Below are 19,636 nucleotides of genomic sequence, written 5' to 3'. Positions count from 1 at the left end.
ACAAAATAGGTACCTAACAGAATCTTTATGAAAGTAATTATTTCCTAATATAAATTATTGAAGATACTTGTTGTTATTAGTATCTAACTAAAGATTTGTCACGATTTGGATTTAAAATTTTACATACTAGGTACCTAATCAAGTAATACTCAAAGTTATAATGGTGGTGCAATAAGCTAGAAACTAGAAACATAGAAGTGTAAATATAATTTGTAAATGTGTAATAAATAATTAAAAATATAAATACATTTTATTCTATCCAATTATATAAATAGATAGTGATTTTTTTGTACATATGTATAGTAGTTGGTAGTAGATTATATTATAATAATATTTAAGAGAGTATACTGTGTTAACAAATCGTAACCTCCATGTGGACAATATGCAATTGGATACGTATGGCTGCTATGTATTATGGATTACATAGCTGACAATTTGGCCTTATAAACTCTTTGTAGTGGTAATACTCTATTAGATGCAAATGTTAGATCATAAATACAACGACCATTATTTATTAGAAACTAATTTAGTTCCGTCATACTTATACATTTCATTGTAAAGGGTAGATATAGGTACAGTATACATAAAATGGTACCACGTTTATGAACAGGTAAAGTATAGGAAATACCAAATTATAAATTGATCTACAAGATCGGGATAAAATGAAAGCTCGAATTACTACAGCTTTAATAAGTTATTCACTTTAATAAAAACCCCTAAATAATATAATATTTGCGTCTCTTATTATTTGAACTACAGACTGTCCTCGTACATACGGCACGTTAGATTATATGCGTCGTAAATTAAAATGACTTAAGTCCAGATATGTTTTTTCATGTTTACATATATAGTTAGGAGGGAAACTGACCGAAAGAAAACTAAACAAACATGTGCGGGGTAATTGCGCAGGATTCTATAATAAACAGCTAGATGATCTACTCTAAATATGACAGACAGACAGGCAATTCAAATTTTATATTAAACAAATGTTATTTAAAAAAGCATATATTATTATGTATTATAGCATAGATTAATTTATAGATGATATCTAGCAAGAATAAGTTTATTAGCGGACAACGTTATAATTTCTTTTTCATACAGCTTTCATGATATGTTATAACGTAGATTGCCGCATGTATCCTTATGAAAAGTGCGAATACTGTAACTACCACATAGTATTTTAGGTAGCTATGACGTGGTCGAGTGGAATGAGTAGTCATGCTCTCTAAAATGTCCTGCCATGTGGCGGCATGGTGGGCCGGATCATTGGGCTCCCTAAAATACGGTCGATCGCAGTGATCGCTGGCTCATCCATCATACTCGTGAACGAGAGCTGCTTGTAGGGATTGGTCTGCTCTTATTACTACGACTGATTTAATTTATAGTGTATTTATATTTGACCCTCATAATTTAGTGCTGGTTGGTAGTTTGTATTTACACGTTTCGTCTTGTAAAATATGAACTTACAAGGATTATTTAAAAAAGAAACACACAAGTTACTCGTTCTTCTTGTGATGAGATAGCTTTCCGAATGAGCAGTAGATAAAAAAAATTGTTATGAGTATTCAAGTGCTTAAATTAAGTTTACTTGAATAAATTTAAAAAAATCCCCGCTCGCCGACACCACAGACATGGACCTCGCGATAAGTGAATTCTGCTATATCGTAAATCGAAACAATTGAAGTATCTATGTCTGAAGAATAGTGTCTAAAACATGTTCGACGTAACTTGAAACGACATAAGTCGTGGACTGCCTGTATTTTAATTCTGTTGACCGTAGTTGGCCTTTGCAAATCGACCAAACAAAGAAAAAATTAAGGTCAGACTTGGACCAAATGACGTGGTCATAACTAGCTGTTATCCACACAGACAACAATTTTACAATGTATATTATTATTAAAAAATAAAACAAGACAAAGGCCTTTAAAATTACTATTTATTAGGACAATTTCAATGTTTATAATAAAATTAAAATCATATTCAATTATTCAGATTTTACAACTACGTTCTCCGTACATTTAAAAAAATTTACACAATTGAACTCAAAATAGGTCTTGTAGTAAAAATAGTACATTGCTAACATATTAATCATACAGCAACAACTCTGTTATTCAGTGTTCTTATACAATAATAAACAGTATGTCTTTTATTTTATATATACTCCGCGGGTTGTGGCATAGTGTAGGTGACAGTACACGTTATAGTGATTGATTGAATATCTGAGTATTAAATCTTTTGTACAAAATACCTACATTATATATAAAATATACTACTCACTACATTTTGTACGGATTAGTTTTACCTTTAGTGATTTTGTTACCTGTCACCTGAACCATACCGCAACATGTATGGTATGTACAACCGTAATGTGAAACAATAATTACAATATAATGCAGTGTTTTATAGAATTTAGTCTAATTTAAAATCTGAAACAAATTTCACGCTTCATATTTGAAAATACTTCTGACTTCAGTTTGTAAGGTCGATAATGTAGCTCAAGATTTCATTCTTAGATTGATAATAATGTTTACCTCGGGATGAAATCTTTAGCTTCATCTTTATACACCAGTATATGTTTTTTTATACAATGGAGTACGAAAGTATTTAGATTTAGTACTAGTACAACCATTACAAAATTAAAGATTTAAAGGAAATACGATAAAATTGATGATGAATAAACAAGTTTCGGAACATAAATTAGACTTAAAATTAGGTTCTCTTTCATAGCAGGTTACAAGGTCTCGAATTGATGTCACAAACAAAAATTTATCTTGAATGAAATTAATGTACTGGGAGATTTTGGTGTATTTATTTGTCATGGATTAAAATCATTGTCTTCAGACTGAACCAGTATTTAAATAAGTCAAGTAAATGTATCATACTTTTAACAACAATGAGGATGATTTGAATTATTTTTTGTTCTTTGGTGTCGTCGTGTTTATCCACGAGTACACAAGTGCTTTATCTTGGTAAATAAATGCGCCGAGAGAAAGTTTGATTGCTATGTTATTTTGGTACTTTTCATACTAAATCGAAAATAATATCGATGTAAAGTGTAGTGTAATATTATGTACAAACATTGTTTATATTTTAAATAATGTAGGTTACATTAGGTTGAATTTTCTGTACTAAATTAAAGCAACTTGGTTACACACTATGACTGTTATTCATAACTCTAACCCCTCCAATGTTAGCTAATGTTGTATGTCCTCAGCAATACAAGTAGAAATGTTTAATGCAATAACCCAGTGGTGTATCTATGATACCAAATAGTCTTATGCGCAATTGCTATTTACATTAAATAAACACTAATAATTCCGCAAATTAAAATTAACCTACTTGCAATAAAATTGTGCCGACAAAAAATACAAAACATAAAAATTTTTGTGACTATTCTCGTAATGCTTCATGAATTTTTTTAATTCATGAAGCATTACGAGAATAGACACGCAGTCAATGTAGACACTGTATTGTGATAGGTAAGACCTTATAAATACAATGATTAAAAATAAATATACAATTAAGTAGACGTATTATTCCTTTATAACGTAGCAATTTTAAATTGCTATTTTATAATACTACTACATATTTTATTTAATGAATTCTTATACAATGTTTCTTCTGATTATACAAAGTACAACAAAATTAACGTAATTCCATAACCACTATTTCCTCTAGTAATTTATAGTACAAAATTTTAGAGCGTTTTAAAAAATAGTATAGCTTTGCAGTGAGCCTAGTGTTTAACGATTTGACTAATTATATCGGTGATTATAATTACATCACGTTTTCGTAAAAAAAATAATAATATTTCACTTTGCATTTACTCTATTACAGTTTGTATGTAATGAACGTGGTAATAACAACAGTGTAGTTTTTAATAGTTAAAGCTTATCTTCAAACCAGAAGTTTTGCATATAAATATTCAATGTAAATTAATAAAAAATATTGGAATGTCGCTATCTGCCTAATACAGCCTCTTGAGAGCTTTTAACTTTTATTGAGTTAGTTTTAATAGAAAATTATAAAGGTAAAACTGTCAAAATTTCAAATCATTTAATTTAAAAGTCTTGGAAAAATAATATAATCTTTATTTTATAATGTATGTCGCAGAGATTGGATGATTTTCAAGCTTATATATGTTTCTCCTTTCATACGAGTGAACTAATATATTCTTTAAATTTTTGTTCGAAAACTAAGTTAAATTTTAGTTTTTGTTAGGCCCTGTAAACTAAACTAAACAGTAGTTTCAAAATATGAGTTTAAAACCGAAACGACTTTTTAGTAAGTTTCGTCATCCGTTCAATGGTTTCCCCGTTCGTTCAATAGCGTGGATATAGCTACATAGGATGTCATTGATACGTAATTATAAATATAAGGATTATTTTGCTTTTCTAATACAAAAGTATTGAAGTTAGTGGAATAAATGCGTTTCCCAACTGTCCAACCAGACATTCACAGAATTATAGAAATAACAGACACATATTACCTAATTATTTTCTGTTCTAAAAACAGCATAATATCGGGTTGACGCCAAACACTATACTACAAGGCAAGTTTCTGTACTCTATTGACTTCTTGGTACTTGCCGGATTCGGATTGGTTGATATGTTACCATTAGTGGTACATTTTGTACTGCACTTTTTGCCTTACCGGTTTCAAATGTCTTTAAGAACAGAAAAATTGGGTATTAGATAAAAGTAATAATAAATACCTATTAAATTCTAGAGAAAGGAAACGGTATAGAGGATATATGGAAAACTAGATTTGAGGTCTCGTTTGTTTTCGTTTCAATATTCTATGATGCCTCAGAAAACGTAAATTGAGTGCAGATCTTATTTATTCATCCACATAACAATTCAAACTACAACAACACACTACCTCAAAACAAATTTCACAATCAATTTTCTTTATATTATAATAACAGCCGACTAAAACCAGATAGCTGGTGGCCAGTAAGTATCAAGTCTAGATATCCTATAAAAAAAATTTTTCAACTTTGTCACACAATCCCCTTTTTCTCACTTATGACTAAATTATTTATTATAATTAATTTAAAATATTAATGCAATGTTTGTCGGTGGTTTAAATACTGCGCAAAATCGCTAATTATGGCTTTATCAATACAGTAGACCCGCGGTAATCCGGCCCCCCTTGTAATCCGATAAGGTCTATTATTTATTATTGAATATTTTTTTGACAATATACTTCAGAGTGCATATACATACATACATATATAACAAAGAATCTTATCACTGGATCTGTAATTTGTCGGATTACAAGATAATCTTTTGTAAAAAAAATCCGGACTATAGGGGACCCTTAGGCAGCACTCTATAATCCGACAAATTCGATGGTCCGACACTGCCTGCCCTGAAAAACGTTTGTCGGATAACTGGGGGTCCACTGTATATATGTAAGTTATAACTATATGTTTAGAACACAGTAATGATTAACATATTAAAAATGTCAAGGATGGATATTAGAATACTAACTTAAAAAATACATTATAAAATCTTTAAATTTCGCAAATTGAAGTCATTATGAATTTAAAAACAACAATTGGAATGCAAATTAAGAGATTACCTTAAGAACTTTAATTCACCCTTCATAAAAAAGATAATATAAAATTTAACACCTAACATTGTTGTGTGAACTTACTTGTAAAATTTCCTAAATTTATAGAGAAGCATAATAGAGAGTAATAGTTCGGAGTATTGTGGATTTTTTTCTAAAATACTAAAACTGTACAAATGGTAAATAGTTACTAAAGATTCCTCTCCAAAGTACTATAGTTAAAAGAACTTTACTGAAACTGTTGGGAGCAAGGTGATGTCATTAATTATACATAATAATATTAAAATGAGTTTGTTAATAAATATAGTTAATATTCTTGGAAAGCATGATCATGAATTTGTCTTTATGTTTATATCCAACAATTTAATTAATCAGTATTTTAAACTATTTTGAGCATTTTTATTCATTACCTAATACTTATATAGCATTATTACCACCTAAAATTAAAACACACACAAAGTAACAACTGATAATGACTGAGGTACTGAATTGTTTATCACCAGAGAACATTGTAAATACTTATAGTAAAATAACTTTAAATGCAAAAATCTCATAATATAAATAGAGTAATGGCACTTTGTCAGACCATAGGCATATTAAAAATTATTTTTATTTCAAAATGGAATACTAATTCATACAAACATTCAATTTAAAATAATATCTTCATTTGTCTTTGGATTACACTGGAATTGAAATTGAGAATCGTTATGCTAGCAATCTAGACAAGTTTTTTTTACTTTTTTTTGAACTGATTGAATATTGACATCTTTTTCTTTTTGAAGGACTAGCATCTGTAAGGCCATATTGTATACAACTTTTGTCTGGATGTCTTTTACTTTTACAGAGTGCACAAAACTGGCAAGAGCAAGTTATATTGACACACTGTACCCATACTTCACCTGACTCCTCTTTTGTAACCTTAGCAGGATGCTGGCACTGAATACAAGAGAGTTGTGTGCGTGAATCCAATGATGCTGCCTATAAAATAAAAATTAAACATATTTTAGTAAATACCAAATAAAGTATTATCTAACAATTATCACATTTGACCTTGATATGAAGTTGGTTAGCATAATAGTTATAGCATTAAGTTGATCTGATCTACATCTCAAATTTTAGAAATCCTGATTACTGATCCTGTCTATAATGAGAAAAATATTTTTTTTGTTTCTTTAATTCTAATGGCAAAACATTTTTGACAGCTTTAGAAAAATCTTTCACATATGTACAGCTACATTAACAGGCAATATATTCCAGGAAAGAATTGCCATTACATAAAGCTAGTACCATTATTTATATTTATCTATTTTTTGGACTGACATAAATATAATATTTGAACTTTCATTTTTAATGTAGAAATATTGTAATTATTATAAAAATTTAGTACCTTTGTAAACTTTTTAAATTTATTTGTCCTTGGTGATGTGGGAGGGCTCCTACCCTGAGGAGTTGAGTCACCATTTATTTCCTTCAATGTTCTTACTCGATTACAACCAGGAAGTTGTGGTACTGTGCCACCTAACCAATTCTCTCTGTTCGTATTTACAGCATCCATATACTTCATGAATCTCTTTTTACTTATGTTATTCTTTCCAATGTCAAATTCCCATGCTTCCAGCCAAGTAGGACTCACTAAAGTAAAATTGTATATATCTTGGTTGGATAAGTAACTTACTATTAACCTCATTGGGACCAGTTCATTCAATTTATGTAACATAGTTATTATGTCTTCATTTTGGTTTGGTATATTTTCAAAAACTTTCAATGGTCTTTGAATAGATGTTACATTCAGTTTAACAGGTTGTAGAGCTTTCTTTTCACAAGAAAGAGAGTGTATAACAAAGTCAACTCTTCTAGCAAACTTTTTACGACGAAATGGACTTAAGTTGCAACTGACAGTGCATTTATTTTTCACTGGGGTTGTTGGGTGGGACAAAGCTGGGGCATAGTTCTCATAATTGTATGGTTCACTAATATTCTTTGTGTGCTCAAAAGTTATACAATGTCTTGAATAGTTGCTCGATTTACACTCATTGACGTCCAATCTTTGTATTTCGCCTGTTATACCACTTGTAGGAGTACCAACAGAGTTGCAATTGACATTTAAATTTTCATCATTTTCTGGATGTGATCTTTTTACACCACGTCTAACTAGCACATCTCTACTATGTTCACTTGGAGGTGTAACATTTGAAGTAAGTAATCTTCGCTCCAGGGGATGGTTTGACTCTGAATAGTAGTCAAGTTGAATTTGACCTGTGATATAAATCTTTGATGTAACAATCGGCGAACTTCTAATCACTTTTTTTGAGCATATTGTGGAATCAGGTGTGAATGATGTGTGGTATCCACTGTCTTCATGTGCAGGTTTCAACACAGAATAGTACGACGGCGTCACCGGTTCTGAGAGCGGCGACTCCATATTAACCGACGAGCATAATATATTATAATTAAAATATTACAAAATTCATCACATTCTCATGTACCCAGCTGCTCGCAAATTACTAATTAACTTTGTTTCATGTTTGTTGCAGTTGTGGCGGGCGTATTATAGGACCCCGTCCATGAATGTCCCATAAAGTTTTCAGTTACACTCAATCAAATATTAATACACTAGTACCCAAAAATAACAGCTCTAATGAAACAAACGAAAACAACTATAATAAATTATAACAACTAGATTATATTGAATAATCCTGACTTTTCGAAATTCTATTGAGAAGACTGGACAGAATATTATGCAGTTTGGTTTTCTTTTTTATGATGTTTGAATATGATTGACGTTAAGGATGACTGTAATTATAATTAAATTAAAATGACGTAACAGACTGACGATAAGTGACATACTGTTACAAACAGTTGTATAATTTAATTAGTAATTTGTAACACTTATTGATTAGTTACTTGATTATCCTTTCATTTAATTTTGGTAGGATTCAAAATTTCATAACAAACAACACGACAACATTTTTCATAAATAAAAAAAAAAATCCAAGAAGAAAGTATTGATGTGAAGGGTCCACTCTTCGTCGTAGTGATTATTTGCCCAATGCCATCACTGTCAATGCCAAAGTTAAAAAAATTAAGAAGCTTTGTTCAATTCTTTTAATTATTGTAATTATTATTTAATTTACTGTTATAAATTGTTATTGGATGTCTATTATTGTTGGTTCTTAATTTTTTTGTATTAATCAATATGAGCAGATGTGCTCAATTTTCACTGGTTGCGTGAATATATATAACGAAATATACAGCAATCAATCCATGACTTATTGTGTATGTTAGACATGTCCTAATGAAAATTACGTTTGTATCGCTGTGCTAAAATGGCTAGTATTATAAATCATTGTAGACTATGCGCGAAGAAAGAAGAATTATTAAAAGATTTGTTGGATGTAAACAATAAGAGTGTATTTAAATCAATACAAGATTTTATACAGATAGCTGTAAGTACCTTCAGTATTATTATACTATTCATGTCTTACAATAATGTAATAGTTTATTATAGAACCTCCTAAATATACTTCAGAGATAGGTAAGCTGTTAAAATGTTTGTCATTGGTATTGGTAGTAAATACTACCGTCTCTGGCCAATCTCTCTCTCCCAATGATTTTTAACAGTAGATTGTCCTGATTTATTGCCACCAATATGCCTATGAATCTATGTGTAAATGTCTGTTACATCAATCTTGACATCTTTCCTCTGTAATGGGTTATTTCTGATAAGTTTGCAACAAGGGTCTTTGTAAGCTGATTTTGTCTTCATCTATTCACTCACAACTGGTCACTGGCCCACATATAACATTAGTGCAGGTGAGACTTTTAATTATTACACATATATTAAAATACAAATGCCACAGTTGCACAAGTTAATATATGATTTTAACTGTTAAACCTATTCAAGAGAAAATATACTGGAAGAGTAAAGTTGATTGTAGCATTGAAACATTGACTGAACATATCTAGAGACTGAACTAGAAAAATTACATATAACTAATATAAGCCATTAGAATAATCATTAGTGTTTTAAGATTTCTTCAATTGTAATATTATAAATTTTATTATAGGTTGTAGAAAATGATGTACTCCCGACTAAAATATGCTTAAATTGTGAAGAAAAAATAGTATCATTTCAATTATTCATTTTGGAATGTTACAAGGCCCAAGATACCCTTAAAAGTATATATTTAGACAATTTTAACATAAAGCATGAAGATGAGTCACTCCTTTATAACAGTTCTGTTATAAAGTCAGAGGTAAGTAGTATGTACCACATTCATTTTATATCTTTTAATTCTTAATTATTTATACATTATTTGAAAATTAGTTGTATCATCAATGTTTTTGGAAAAGAATCTAATAAAATAGTACATGTATTATTATTAGTATTGACAGTATTTAACCATTCGGATTATCATCATCATTCTATCAGAATGGAATAGAATTGATCAATTTAATTGGCCTTTTGTAGGTCAATATGGTAACTAATGGAACTTATAATTATTTATTAACATCGGACCAAAGTGCGTGATAATTTTTCTATCACTTTCTACAATCCAATTTGGCGAGCTACATTAGTAGAGAAGAGCTGACAAGAAAGTCAACTGAATATCTGTTTTTAATATGATAATATGATTAGTAACTTTAGTACTTTAAATAAATAATTTAGTAATATGATATGACATACATACTACATAGTATTTATGTAGTATGTACGTCTAACATATTTAAAATATGAAATCCCTTGTCAGAACAATTAATACTATACACAAAGTTGTCTGCCAAATAATCACCTATAGAGTAATAGGCTTTATTCAATTGGTATTTCTTAATTTTTTTAAAGCCACAACATCAGAGTTTACTATATTGATGTAATAGTAATATATTCAAATATTTTTTAACATATGTTTCTGTATAAATATTTAAAAGGTAATGTAATCAATTCTTTTATTAAAGGTCAAAGATGAATTTACTCCAGAAGATATTGTTTTAGGTAAGTTTTGATTTTTTTTACTAATTATATATAATAATAATAATCTTTATAATTAATATAAATTATCAAAGTCTGTTTGTCTGTTATGAGTAGAAATGGTTGCCAAAGTTACAAGTGTATTTTTACAGAATATGTTGTGGCTATAGGCTATTAAAATTAAATTTTTAAAGGGTTAATATTAAATTTTGCTTTGGGCTGAAAATGAATGAATGATTTTTTTGAAAGTTTTCAGTAAACTTAATAATTTATATCATAAATCAATAAATGAAATCATATAGACCTTTATTTACCAGTTTGAATGATCTAGTGAACTACGTTTGGACAGACAAACAAAGTTACTATTTCTAGTCTATTTATAAATAAAATATGTATCTGAAAATGTTATATATAGTAAATTTTATAAGAAAATCTAATTCATATAGCCCTTATAGTTTTGAATACATTGTTGGGCTAGACACCACCTTAATTCCAATAGTTGCAAGATCAATTTCCTCACACAATACAAACATTTGTATTCATGCCTATAATTTTTTGTATTAATCTGAGTGTTTCCTATGTATACCATGTATCTATTTACATGAAATGAATTAAGGTATTTATATTAGTCTGGTCTAATCTAGACATAGTACCCATAACACTCTGATTAGCTTGGATCTAGATGACGCTGGGTATTATTTTGGGTTATTATTATTTGTATTATAATATGTTTATTGATGAAATTGATTTATAAAACTATTTTAGATCACATTGATACTCGGATATCAGAGTATGATGGAGCAGACTTTTCTGAATTTGATGATCACAAAAATGATGATTCTGATGAAGATCCTGATAATATTACATTAGCCTCTCTGAAAAAAGAAAAAAGAAAACGTATTAAGAAAAAAACAATTAGTGAAGAAGATGCTGCAGATTTTAAAGAGCTTTTAAAGAAATCTTATTTAAAAGCAAATGACTTTGTCAAGTGAGTTTTACTCTCGTAAATAACAATAGCTATTATACCGCATCACTCTATAGAGCGTAAAAAATGCGTACATACATCTCAGTATCCAAATGTCAACTGTACACAGTTGTCTTTCACTTGCCAATTTTGTAGTCTGTTACTAAATCTTAAAAAATCACTAAATATCATCACTAAAAAAAATGTCATCTATCTAAAATGACAAGTGAGTTTATCTGTACATATAAAAAAATTGGAGTGTCTGTTTGTAATATTGAAATAATCGTTTTTTACTACATGCATATGAATATAAATACGGTACATGCACCAAAATAACACTTTTTACAATTTTTGTCTGTCTGTCTGTCGGTCTGTTTGATCCGGCTCATCTCTGGAATGGCTGGACCGATTTTAACGGGACTCTTTTCGGCAGGTAGCTGATGTAATAACGAGTAACATAGGCTACATTTATTTTAGAAAGAAACAAATATTTTAAAAGATCAAGTTACATTCCACGCGGACGAAGTCGCGGGAACAGCTAGTAGACTATATGTGCCAACTTTTTAATTTCGGACACAAACCAATCGATGAAAACTAAATGCAACTATGTAACATTATTTATTTTTTGTTTTACAGATTACACTGTGACATGTGTGATGTTAAAATGAAATCATGGAGTGAGTTGACAGTCCATTATGGGAAAATACATAAGAGCAAACCATATTTGAATTGTATCTGTGGATATGTAATTAACTCTAAGAGTGTACTTTATAAGCATGTTTCGGATCACAAGTTAGAGAGTAGGAAGTTACACAACACATCTCAAGATATTGGAAAACCGTCAAATGTTAATTACTCTTCACTCAAAATACGTGATTTTGTAGAGTATGTATTATAAATATGAAGTATGCAGTTTTCTATCTATGCATTTTTAGCTTATGTTTCTTTTATTTTATATTTACAGCTTTACATGTAATATTTGTAAGAAAAAATATACCAGTTGGTACAGTTTAAAGTCACATACGTCACAAAGACACAAGATAATGCCGATTGTAAAATGCATTTGTGGTATAACACTTAAATCTAAATCTGTACTCTATAAACATATACAAGACCATAGGAATCCGAACGTTTTAAGGTAAGTTGTATTTCCAGCTTGATTATTAAAATAAGATAGAAATTGTCTTTATATTCTGTGTATTGTATGTTAAGATAAAACCTGTTAATAAAAAGTATCAAGAACACGAATTCTTTACAGTCATAATATTAAATATAGACTTAGACTTACTAACTGGCTACTTATGCGATAATATACTATCGATTTGAATGATTTTCCGAAGGCAGACAGCACTGCCACTGTTTAAAGTCACACTTCAGGTTAAATAAATTTATTGGAACACAATTTAAATACATAATACATAGGTTTTAAAAAGATCGACTTGCAATCTTTTATAATGTAAGGAGCAATGCCGTCAGGACCTTATGAACATTTTGTTTGAGTGGTCTGAATGCAAGTTCCACATCTTCGAGAGTAAGGGTCGTCGATATGAACACGTAAACTCTTCGATCCTGTCGCTGTAATTGCTTCATCCTCATTCAAAATAGGTGGAATCTTTGCATAAACAGATCAAAATATTCAGTTAACAATTGTGCTTCATCACCATTAGATACGGGTTTTCCACTCGACAATAATACGTGAGACTATTTCATTTGGCATTTTAATGTTATAGGTATATATAGACCTACGATGGTAAAAAGTCAATTTCTTTCAGTTGTGACAAATGCCCTAGAATAACGAAGACTATAGAAGCTTTAAATAAACACAAAATGAGACATATTCCAAAATCTGAAAGAAAGTTCTACTGCAATTCATGTGACAAAGTGTTCAATACAAAGGATGGTTTAAAATCTCACTCGAAATCCCATATACCAGTTGAAGAAAGAAAAATTTATCATTGTGATGTATGTGATCTGAAGTAAGTATCAGTGTCTAGTGCAGTACAACCTCGACAAAGCGGAAGAAAACATGTAAATATTCGTTATATCAAGTAATTTGTTGAACTGATGTTTGTTATATTGAGGTTGCATTGTAGTTTTACCTCAATATTATGTACCCATCTTGTTGTAGCAGACAATTTCTTCTAATAAAAGAAAACACGTTTTGATCAAATTACTGTATGTAATTTCTATTTTAAAAACTCGAACCTGTCGCGCCATGTATAGATACTATCGGATAATGGGTAATGTAGACATATTGAAGTTATCTTCAATATTGGTCATATATAGATTCACGACAAGATCTTCGGCTGCATCACACAAACGCGTGGTGCACGACAAAATCAAAAGCTACATATGCGATCTGTGCGGCTACGCTTGCGGCACTAGCGGCGAATTACGCCAACATCGAGCTATACACAGTGACGACAAACCCTACGTGTGCGGAAAGTGCTTTAAGCCGTAAGTGTAACATAATAATTTTTATATTATTCGAGCAATATACAAAAAGAAATATTCTGAAATTATAGTTAAAATCTGGTCAACACGAGAAAAATACTTGGTGTGTCAATTTATATTTTCTAACCGACTCTCCGATGAAGGAAACACTGATAACAAACAAAAATATGTATGAAATGCTGGGTGCGAAATGTTAAATTTGACAATACATCTGACTGCCCCATTTCAGATAATACTCTTTATATTGTTAAACATATATAATATTTATTACCTTATTTGTCATAGATTTAAAACACATTCAAATCTGAAGACTCACATTGATACACATGAAGATACATCGTACACGTGCGGAGTTTGTAACCGCGTCCTTAACAGCCGACGCACTCTGAGGAAACATTTGCTGGTTCACGAGGAAAAATGTAGACATGTCTGCTCATACTGTCATAAAGCTTTTAAAAGAAGTCAGACTCTGAAGGTAAATAATATAATAAATGACATAATAATAAATAACATGGAAATGACCAGTATCTGTAAAAGCTTATTGGGTAGTAACGTAATAGAACACAAATTTATGTTTTTTTTTATTTTAATAGCTATGTATGAAATTTTAATGAACTTACTACGTTTTCGTTTTTCGCAACAATATTAAGGACAATATAAATATATAGTTAGAATTTTTTATTCTTTGTTTAACCGTTTAAGTCCTCTTAGGCTAAAAGGCTTAACCAATTTGGGTACAATTTTAAGTAATGTGTTGTGGTAAGCTTCACTTAAAATTTTGTTGTTTTATTCCAGTCGGTTTACAAATAAAATACAGATACGAAATCGCGGGCGCAATTATGTTTCTGCTCATTTCAATTACTGATTTAAAAACATGAAGAGATATAATTGAAAGTACAATTTCCACCTAGCTATAGATCACCACTGGATATTTGTTTTGATATAGATATGTTCTCTAGGTTCACCTATATACTCACACGGGCGACAAGCCACTGTCTTGCAAGTGGTGCAACGAGCGGTTCGCTTATGCGTCAACACTACGTTCACATCGGCTTCGTTGCCACCCGGACAAGCTGGCTCAACCTGCCCACACATACCAGCCGTACCGGCACCTTTCCACTCAGCAGGTAAATTATATTTAGATACAAATTATCAAAATTGGGTTAATATTGAAATGAAACAACATGTAATATAAAAATCATAATATTATTCAAAGTTTCTATTGCGAAACATGTAAATATTATATTACATAATTAATATATTACAGGAAAAAATATATAAAGTATGTTTGAAAGTTGTCATATTTGATATGTACCAAGGAAATCCTACCAGGCTATTTCCTGTAGCTTTAATATTGTAGTCTCTAATAAAATTAACTTTTATCTACTTACAAGTTGACAATTATGATATAGGTATAAAGAAAATCAGAACCTGTTTACATTGTATGTTGTGGGCAACGTTGTTCTACTTTATATTTTTTTTATGGTGTAATATGATTTGTTGTGGTATTTATCACCTGCATAGTATATATTTTATTTATTTTCTATATTGTTGGTAAAATTATAACATCCTACGGGAACACATCTTAATGAAGGAACGCTATATTATTTTATAATGCCGGAATCACAATGAAGGTGCAATCCTTACGAATATACAGAGTCACTATATTACTTAAGACATTAAGGTACCAACTTATATAATTATTGGTATCAGATAGCCTTATTTATTGGTGTGTTATAATATCCCCACGACAATATTGTGACCTCTGTCCTCCTCCTTCCTACCTCCACAAGACTATTTTATTTTCAACTGCAATAATTCACGCAATTATAAACTTTCAGGATTATATCAAGAATGACTTAGCGGTTATTAACGGAGCAAAAAATGAAACAGAGGCTATGTAAATCTAGATCACCAGTTCGCTTAAGTTAAGTAGCTCGTCTGTATTGTACTTATACATTCTCTTTACTTAAAACAATGTATATAGTAAGTACCACACAAATTGAAAGATAATAAAGCTATCATACATCTATATATTCGTATAATTTCTGAATATTTAAGACTTTAATCCCAAAAAAAGGAATCCAAATATGAATTGAAATTTATTTAGCCTGTTATATATTACTGTTACAAATTTAATTTATAAAAATCTAATAATAATATTACTTCAGATTATCTCAAATTAAAACAAATAAATAAAACATACTTAAATAACTTGAACATAATTCTAACACAAATTATTCAACTGTCGCTACAATGTAATTTCTATATACAGGTATATTTGTATATATTGTATATTTTGAAGGTTATTATGACTTAACTCTCCAATAATATGTGTACCAATTCAGAATCCTTATATCACAGTTCATTAAATTTATTTGTATATACTAGTTGTTCCCGCGACTTGGCATTATATTTTATTTTTCTAAAATAAAAGTAGCCTAAGTTAGTCCTTATTACATCAGCTACCTACGCTTAAAAAAGTCCCGTCAAAATCGGGCCAGCCATTTCAGAAATTAGCCTGAACAAACAGACCGACAGACAGACAGACAAAAATTGAAAAAAATGTTATTTTGGTGTATATACCGTATTTATATTCATATGCATATAGTAAAAAACGGTAATTTCAATATTACGAACAGACGCTCCAATTTTATTTTTATGTAGAATCCATACTTAAAAAATTCAATAACAAAAACAAATACATCAAAGCAAAATTATAATAACATATTTGCTTTTAGAAATATTTAATTATATTAACTGTAAGTATACCTACCTACTTATATATAGTATATTTTTAATAAAAATGTACTATAAGGAGTCAATAAAAGCGGCTATCTCAACAGTGTACATATAGGGAATCCGATGTTTAGCAATGAACAGTCTACGCTGAAATTTATGTTGATATCTTCTTCATCTTCTCCACCATACCACTGATATCGAATATCCATGCATAATATTTGTTCGTTGCTCTTATATTTTATGTAACTACTAAAAACAATAATGGTAAAAAAGAGGGTAAAGAATCCAACTCCAACCTTTTGTTTTGTTCTATAATATAAGTATATTATATTAATTTTAGTTTTATATAAATATCTAGTAAATACGTAATTTTAAACATGGTAAGTTGTGATAATATTAAACTGTATTTTTCATTGATATATCGAGGCCGATAAATCACAACGCTGACGTGAGAGCCAATGAGCCCAAACAGAAGTTTACTGTAAACAGAACACGTAAAGGAAAAACTCATTTCGAAATCAACAAACAGAGCGAGTATAAATCGATAGAATTACATGAAATATTCAAAGGTCGATCCTATCTGTCTGCAATCCTCTGCATTTTTTTATGCAATTATATTTTTTATAACTTAGGTAACGTTATATTTTTGCAACATAAAACTAAGTGAACCGCTATTGGCCGTGATCCGTATGAGATAAGGGTTGTCACGCGTCAGCGAGCTGGCACGTCGCCAGCTAACAGCGCCCCCTTCCGTGGACTCCACACATAACGATTCAATACGTAACGCTGTATAAACGACACATTAGTTACGTCATGATTCCCATTATGTAATAGAAATATCACATAGTGTATAGTTAGTTTAACAAATAGGGGCAGGCACATTTTTTCAGTAATTAATTGTTTGCTGATATCTTCAGTACATATCGTCTCAATTTTGGATATATCCTGGTAATCCGGAGTGAAATTGTTATTTATCTTATTAATTGATTTATAAATTATAAACCTTTTATTTACCGTCCATATTCATAAAAAATCACAACGCTCAAAAGTCTAACAATTAGACTAATATCCAAAATGGATGGATATCGGTCGGTTTTGTGCATCTTTTTTGAGCTGTAGCTCAAAAAAGATGCACAAAACAGACCTAGAGTATTTTGTCATTACTTATTGCAAATGTATTTGAAATAAGTAATGACAAAATACTCTAGGAAGTTTTAGATCATACATAAGTGTCATCTATCTGACTTTACCAGATTTTGAAGGGCATTCGTGGAAGTGTTCCGCATTCGACATATTAAATTGAATCTGGATTATTGTCTATATTAAAAGAAACATAATCAAAATAGTAAAATTTCAGAATGAATAGTTCAGAATTTAGATTAACAAATAGGGAAGAGGTCAGATCCATGTCCTAATTCGTTGCATTTAAAGATGGCAGTAGATTTTTATGAATAGCGTTTTGTTCATTGGTAATATACCTACAGTTGACTTTGTTAGGGATGAAAATCATTGTCTGGTATAAAAAAAAACACCAAAACTCAAATTTTGTTAGTACTCTTGGGATAATTAGTTGAACCTAGTCGTTATGATGACGTTAAGAAAATCACTTTACTTTTTGATTAATATGTAGGTACCTATAATCAAATACATATTGAGATGTTGATTGTCATACTGCATTTATTTTAAAAGTTAAATGAAATAAAATATGAATTTCAATTATATTTCTTTTCGTACAGTGTTAATTAAACTATCTTATTCGATATTTACAAATTAGAAATCTAAGGTAAAATCCACAGTACAGTATCTGTCTACTTACCTATAAGCTAAATCCATTAATTCTGAACTTGCTTTGTTGTTATGCAGGGATTTCCTATGCGCACTCATATCATCTCACAATTTAAGCTTTTAATCAGAGGTTTATCCCGGAGCTACGTGGGTTATTGAGACAAATGCATAGATTACATTTAAGTTCCATCCAATTAAAACGGAATTTTAGTTGTTTGTTACCGTATTTTATTTAGGACTCCACATTAACAGCTATCTCTTTCAGCTACACCCATAATAAATTATTTAGGTCATACTATATGAGGTGTATTAATTTCTAGGCACGGCGTGACGACTCTCCTTAAACTAACATTATAGTAATTATATTAACAACCTAATGAATAATAAAAGTAAGAACGTAGAATTTTATAAATAAGCCATTTCAGTCTCTATTAGCATTTCGGTTTACGTACTGTTATTGTAGGTGTATCAGCTACTATGACATACTAACGTACATATAGATTTATGTCTAAACCGTTAGAAGCGTGTGTCTACAAGTTGTCCCCTCAAAAAGAAAAATAATTGCTACATGAAGTACCCTGAAGGTGATACAGTAAATTCAAATCTAAGCGTGATGAAATCTGATTTGTAATTTGTTGTTCATTGTTTATATTTATACATACCTATGTAGTGCCAGACATTTATTTCTATTGCCAAGCATAAACATAAAAATCCGGTATAGTTGAAAATCGTAATTTACGAATATAAAATGCGGATATAGAATAATGCAGTGAAGATTCATAATACTAATATTAACCCTATTTTTTATTTGTTAGGATAATACTTTATGTACCTAATTATCGTTTAGTGGGGAAAACAAACACAAGTTTCAAATTTCAATGAGAGGATTTTCCTTTATCAACTACTTTTGTTAAGAGTTTCTGCATTTATTATATCAGTTAATTAGTTACATAAGAGAAAAAGCATTGCAAAAATTCTCATATCTTGTAGAAAATTATAGAAAGAGAAAATCACATTATGTAGAGGAGTGTCATAATTGTATATTGACAGTATAGAATGGTTTTAATCAAATAAAAGTGAAAAGTAAACATAAATACAATTAGCTTTAATATTGCATTGTAGAGGCATTTTGCCGTCCATTCATC

General features: G+C 30.0%; 2 protein-coding genes across 2 annotated transcripts; one reads left to right on the top strand and one right to left on the bottom strand.

The window, feature by feature from the left end:
- Positions 1 to 3,445: 3,445 nt before the first annotated feature.
- Positions 3,446 to 8,331, bottom strand: LOC131845910 (uncharacterized). The gene is made up of 2 exons (XM_059195065.1): positions 6,965 to 8,331; positions 3,446 to 6,555 (listed from the first exon to the last, which is right to left on the bottom strand). The coding sequence occupies exons 1-2, from the start codon at positions 7,997 to 7,999 to the stop codon at positions 6,283 to 6,285; spliced, it is 1,308 nt and encodes a 435-aa protein (XP_059051048.1). The 5' UTR covers positions 8,000 to 8,331; the 3' UTR covers positions 3,446 to 6,282.
- Positions 8,332 to 8,649: 318 nt separating this feature from the next.
- Positions 8,650 to 15,985, top strand: LOC131845909 (zinc finger protein 626-like). Its single transcript, XM_059195064.1, has 11 exons — positions 8,650 to 9,023; positions 9,645 to 9,833; positions 10,534 to 10,570; positions 11,312 to 11,534; positions 12,147 to 12,395; positions 12,475 to 12,648; positions 13,283 to 13,486; positions 13,797 to 13,967; positions 14,250 to 14,439; positions 14,924 to 15,091; positions 15,806 to 15,985. The coding sequence occupies exons 1-11, from the start codon at positions 8,904 to 8,906 to the stop codon at positions 15,866 to 15,868; spliced, it is 1,788 nt and encodes a 595-aa protein (XP_059051047.1). The 5' UTR covers positions 8,650 to 8,903; the 3' UTR covers positions 15,869 to 15,985.
- Positions 15,986 to 19,636: the final 3,651 nt, after the last annotated feature.

This window comes from Achroia grisella, unplaced genomic scaffold, assembly GCF_030625045.1.
Source record: "Achroia grisella isolate CSIRO2021 unplaced genomic scaffold, CSIRO_AGI_Agris_v1 utg487, whole genome shotgun sequence".
In the NCBI taxonomy this organism is placed as follows: domain Eukaryota; kingdom Metazoa; phylum Arthropoda; class Insecta; order Lepidoptera; family Pyralidae; genus Achroia; species Achroia grisella.
Note: the sequence above shows the minus strand (reverse complement) of the source record. Positions and strands in the feature narration are given on the sequence as shown.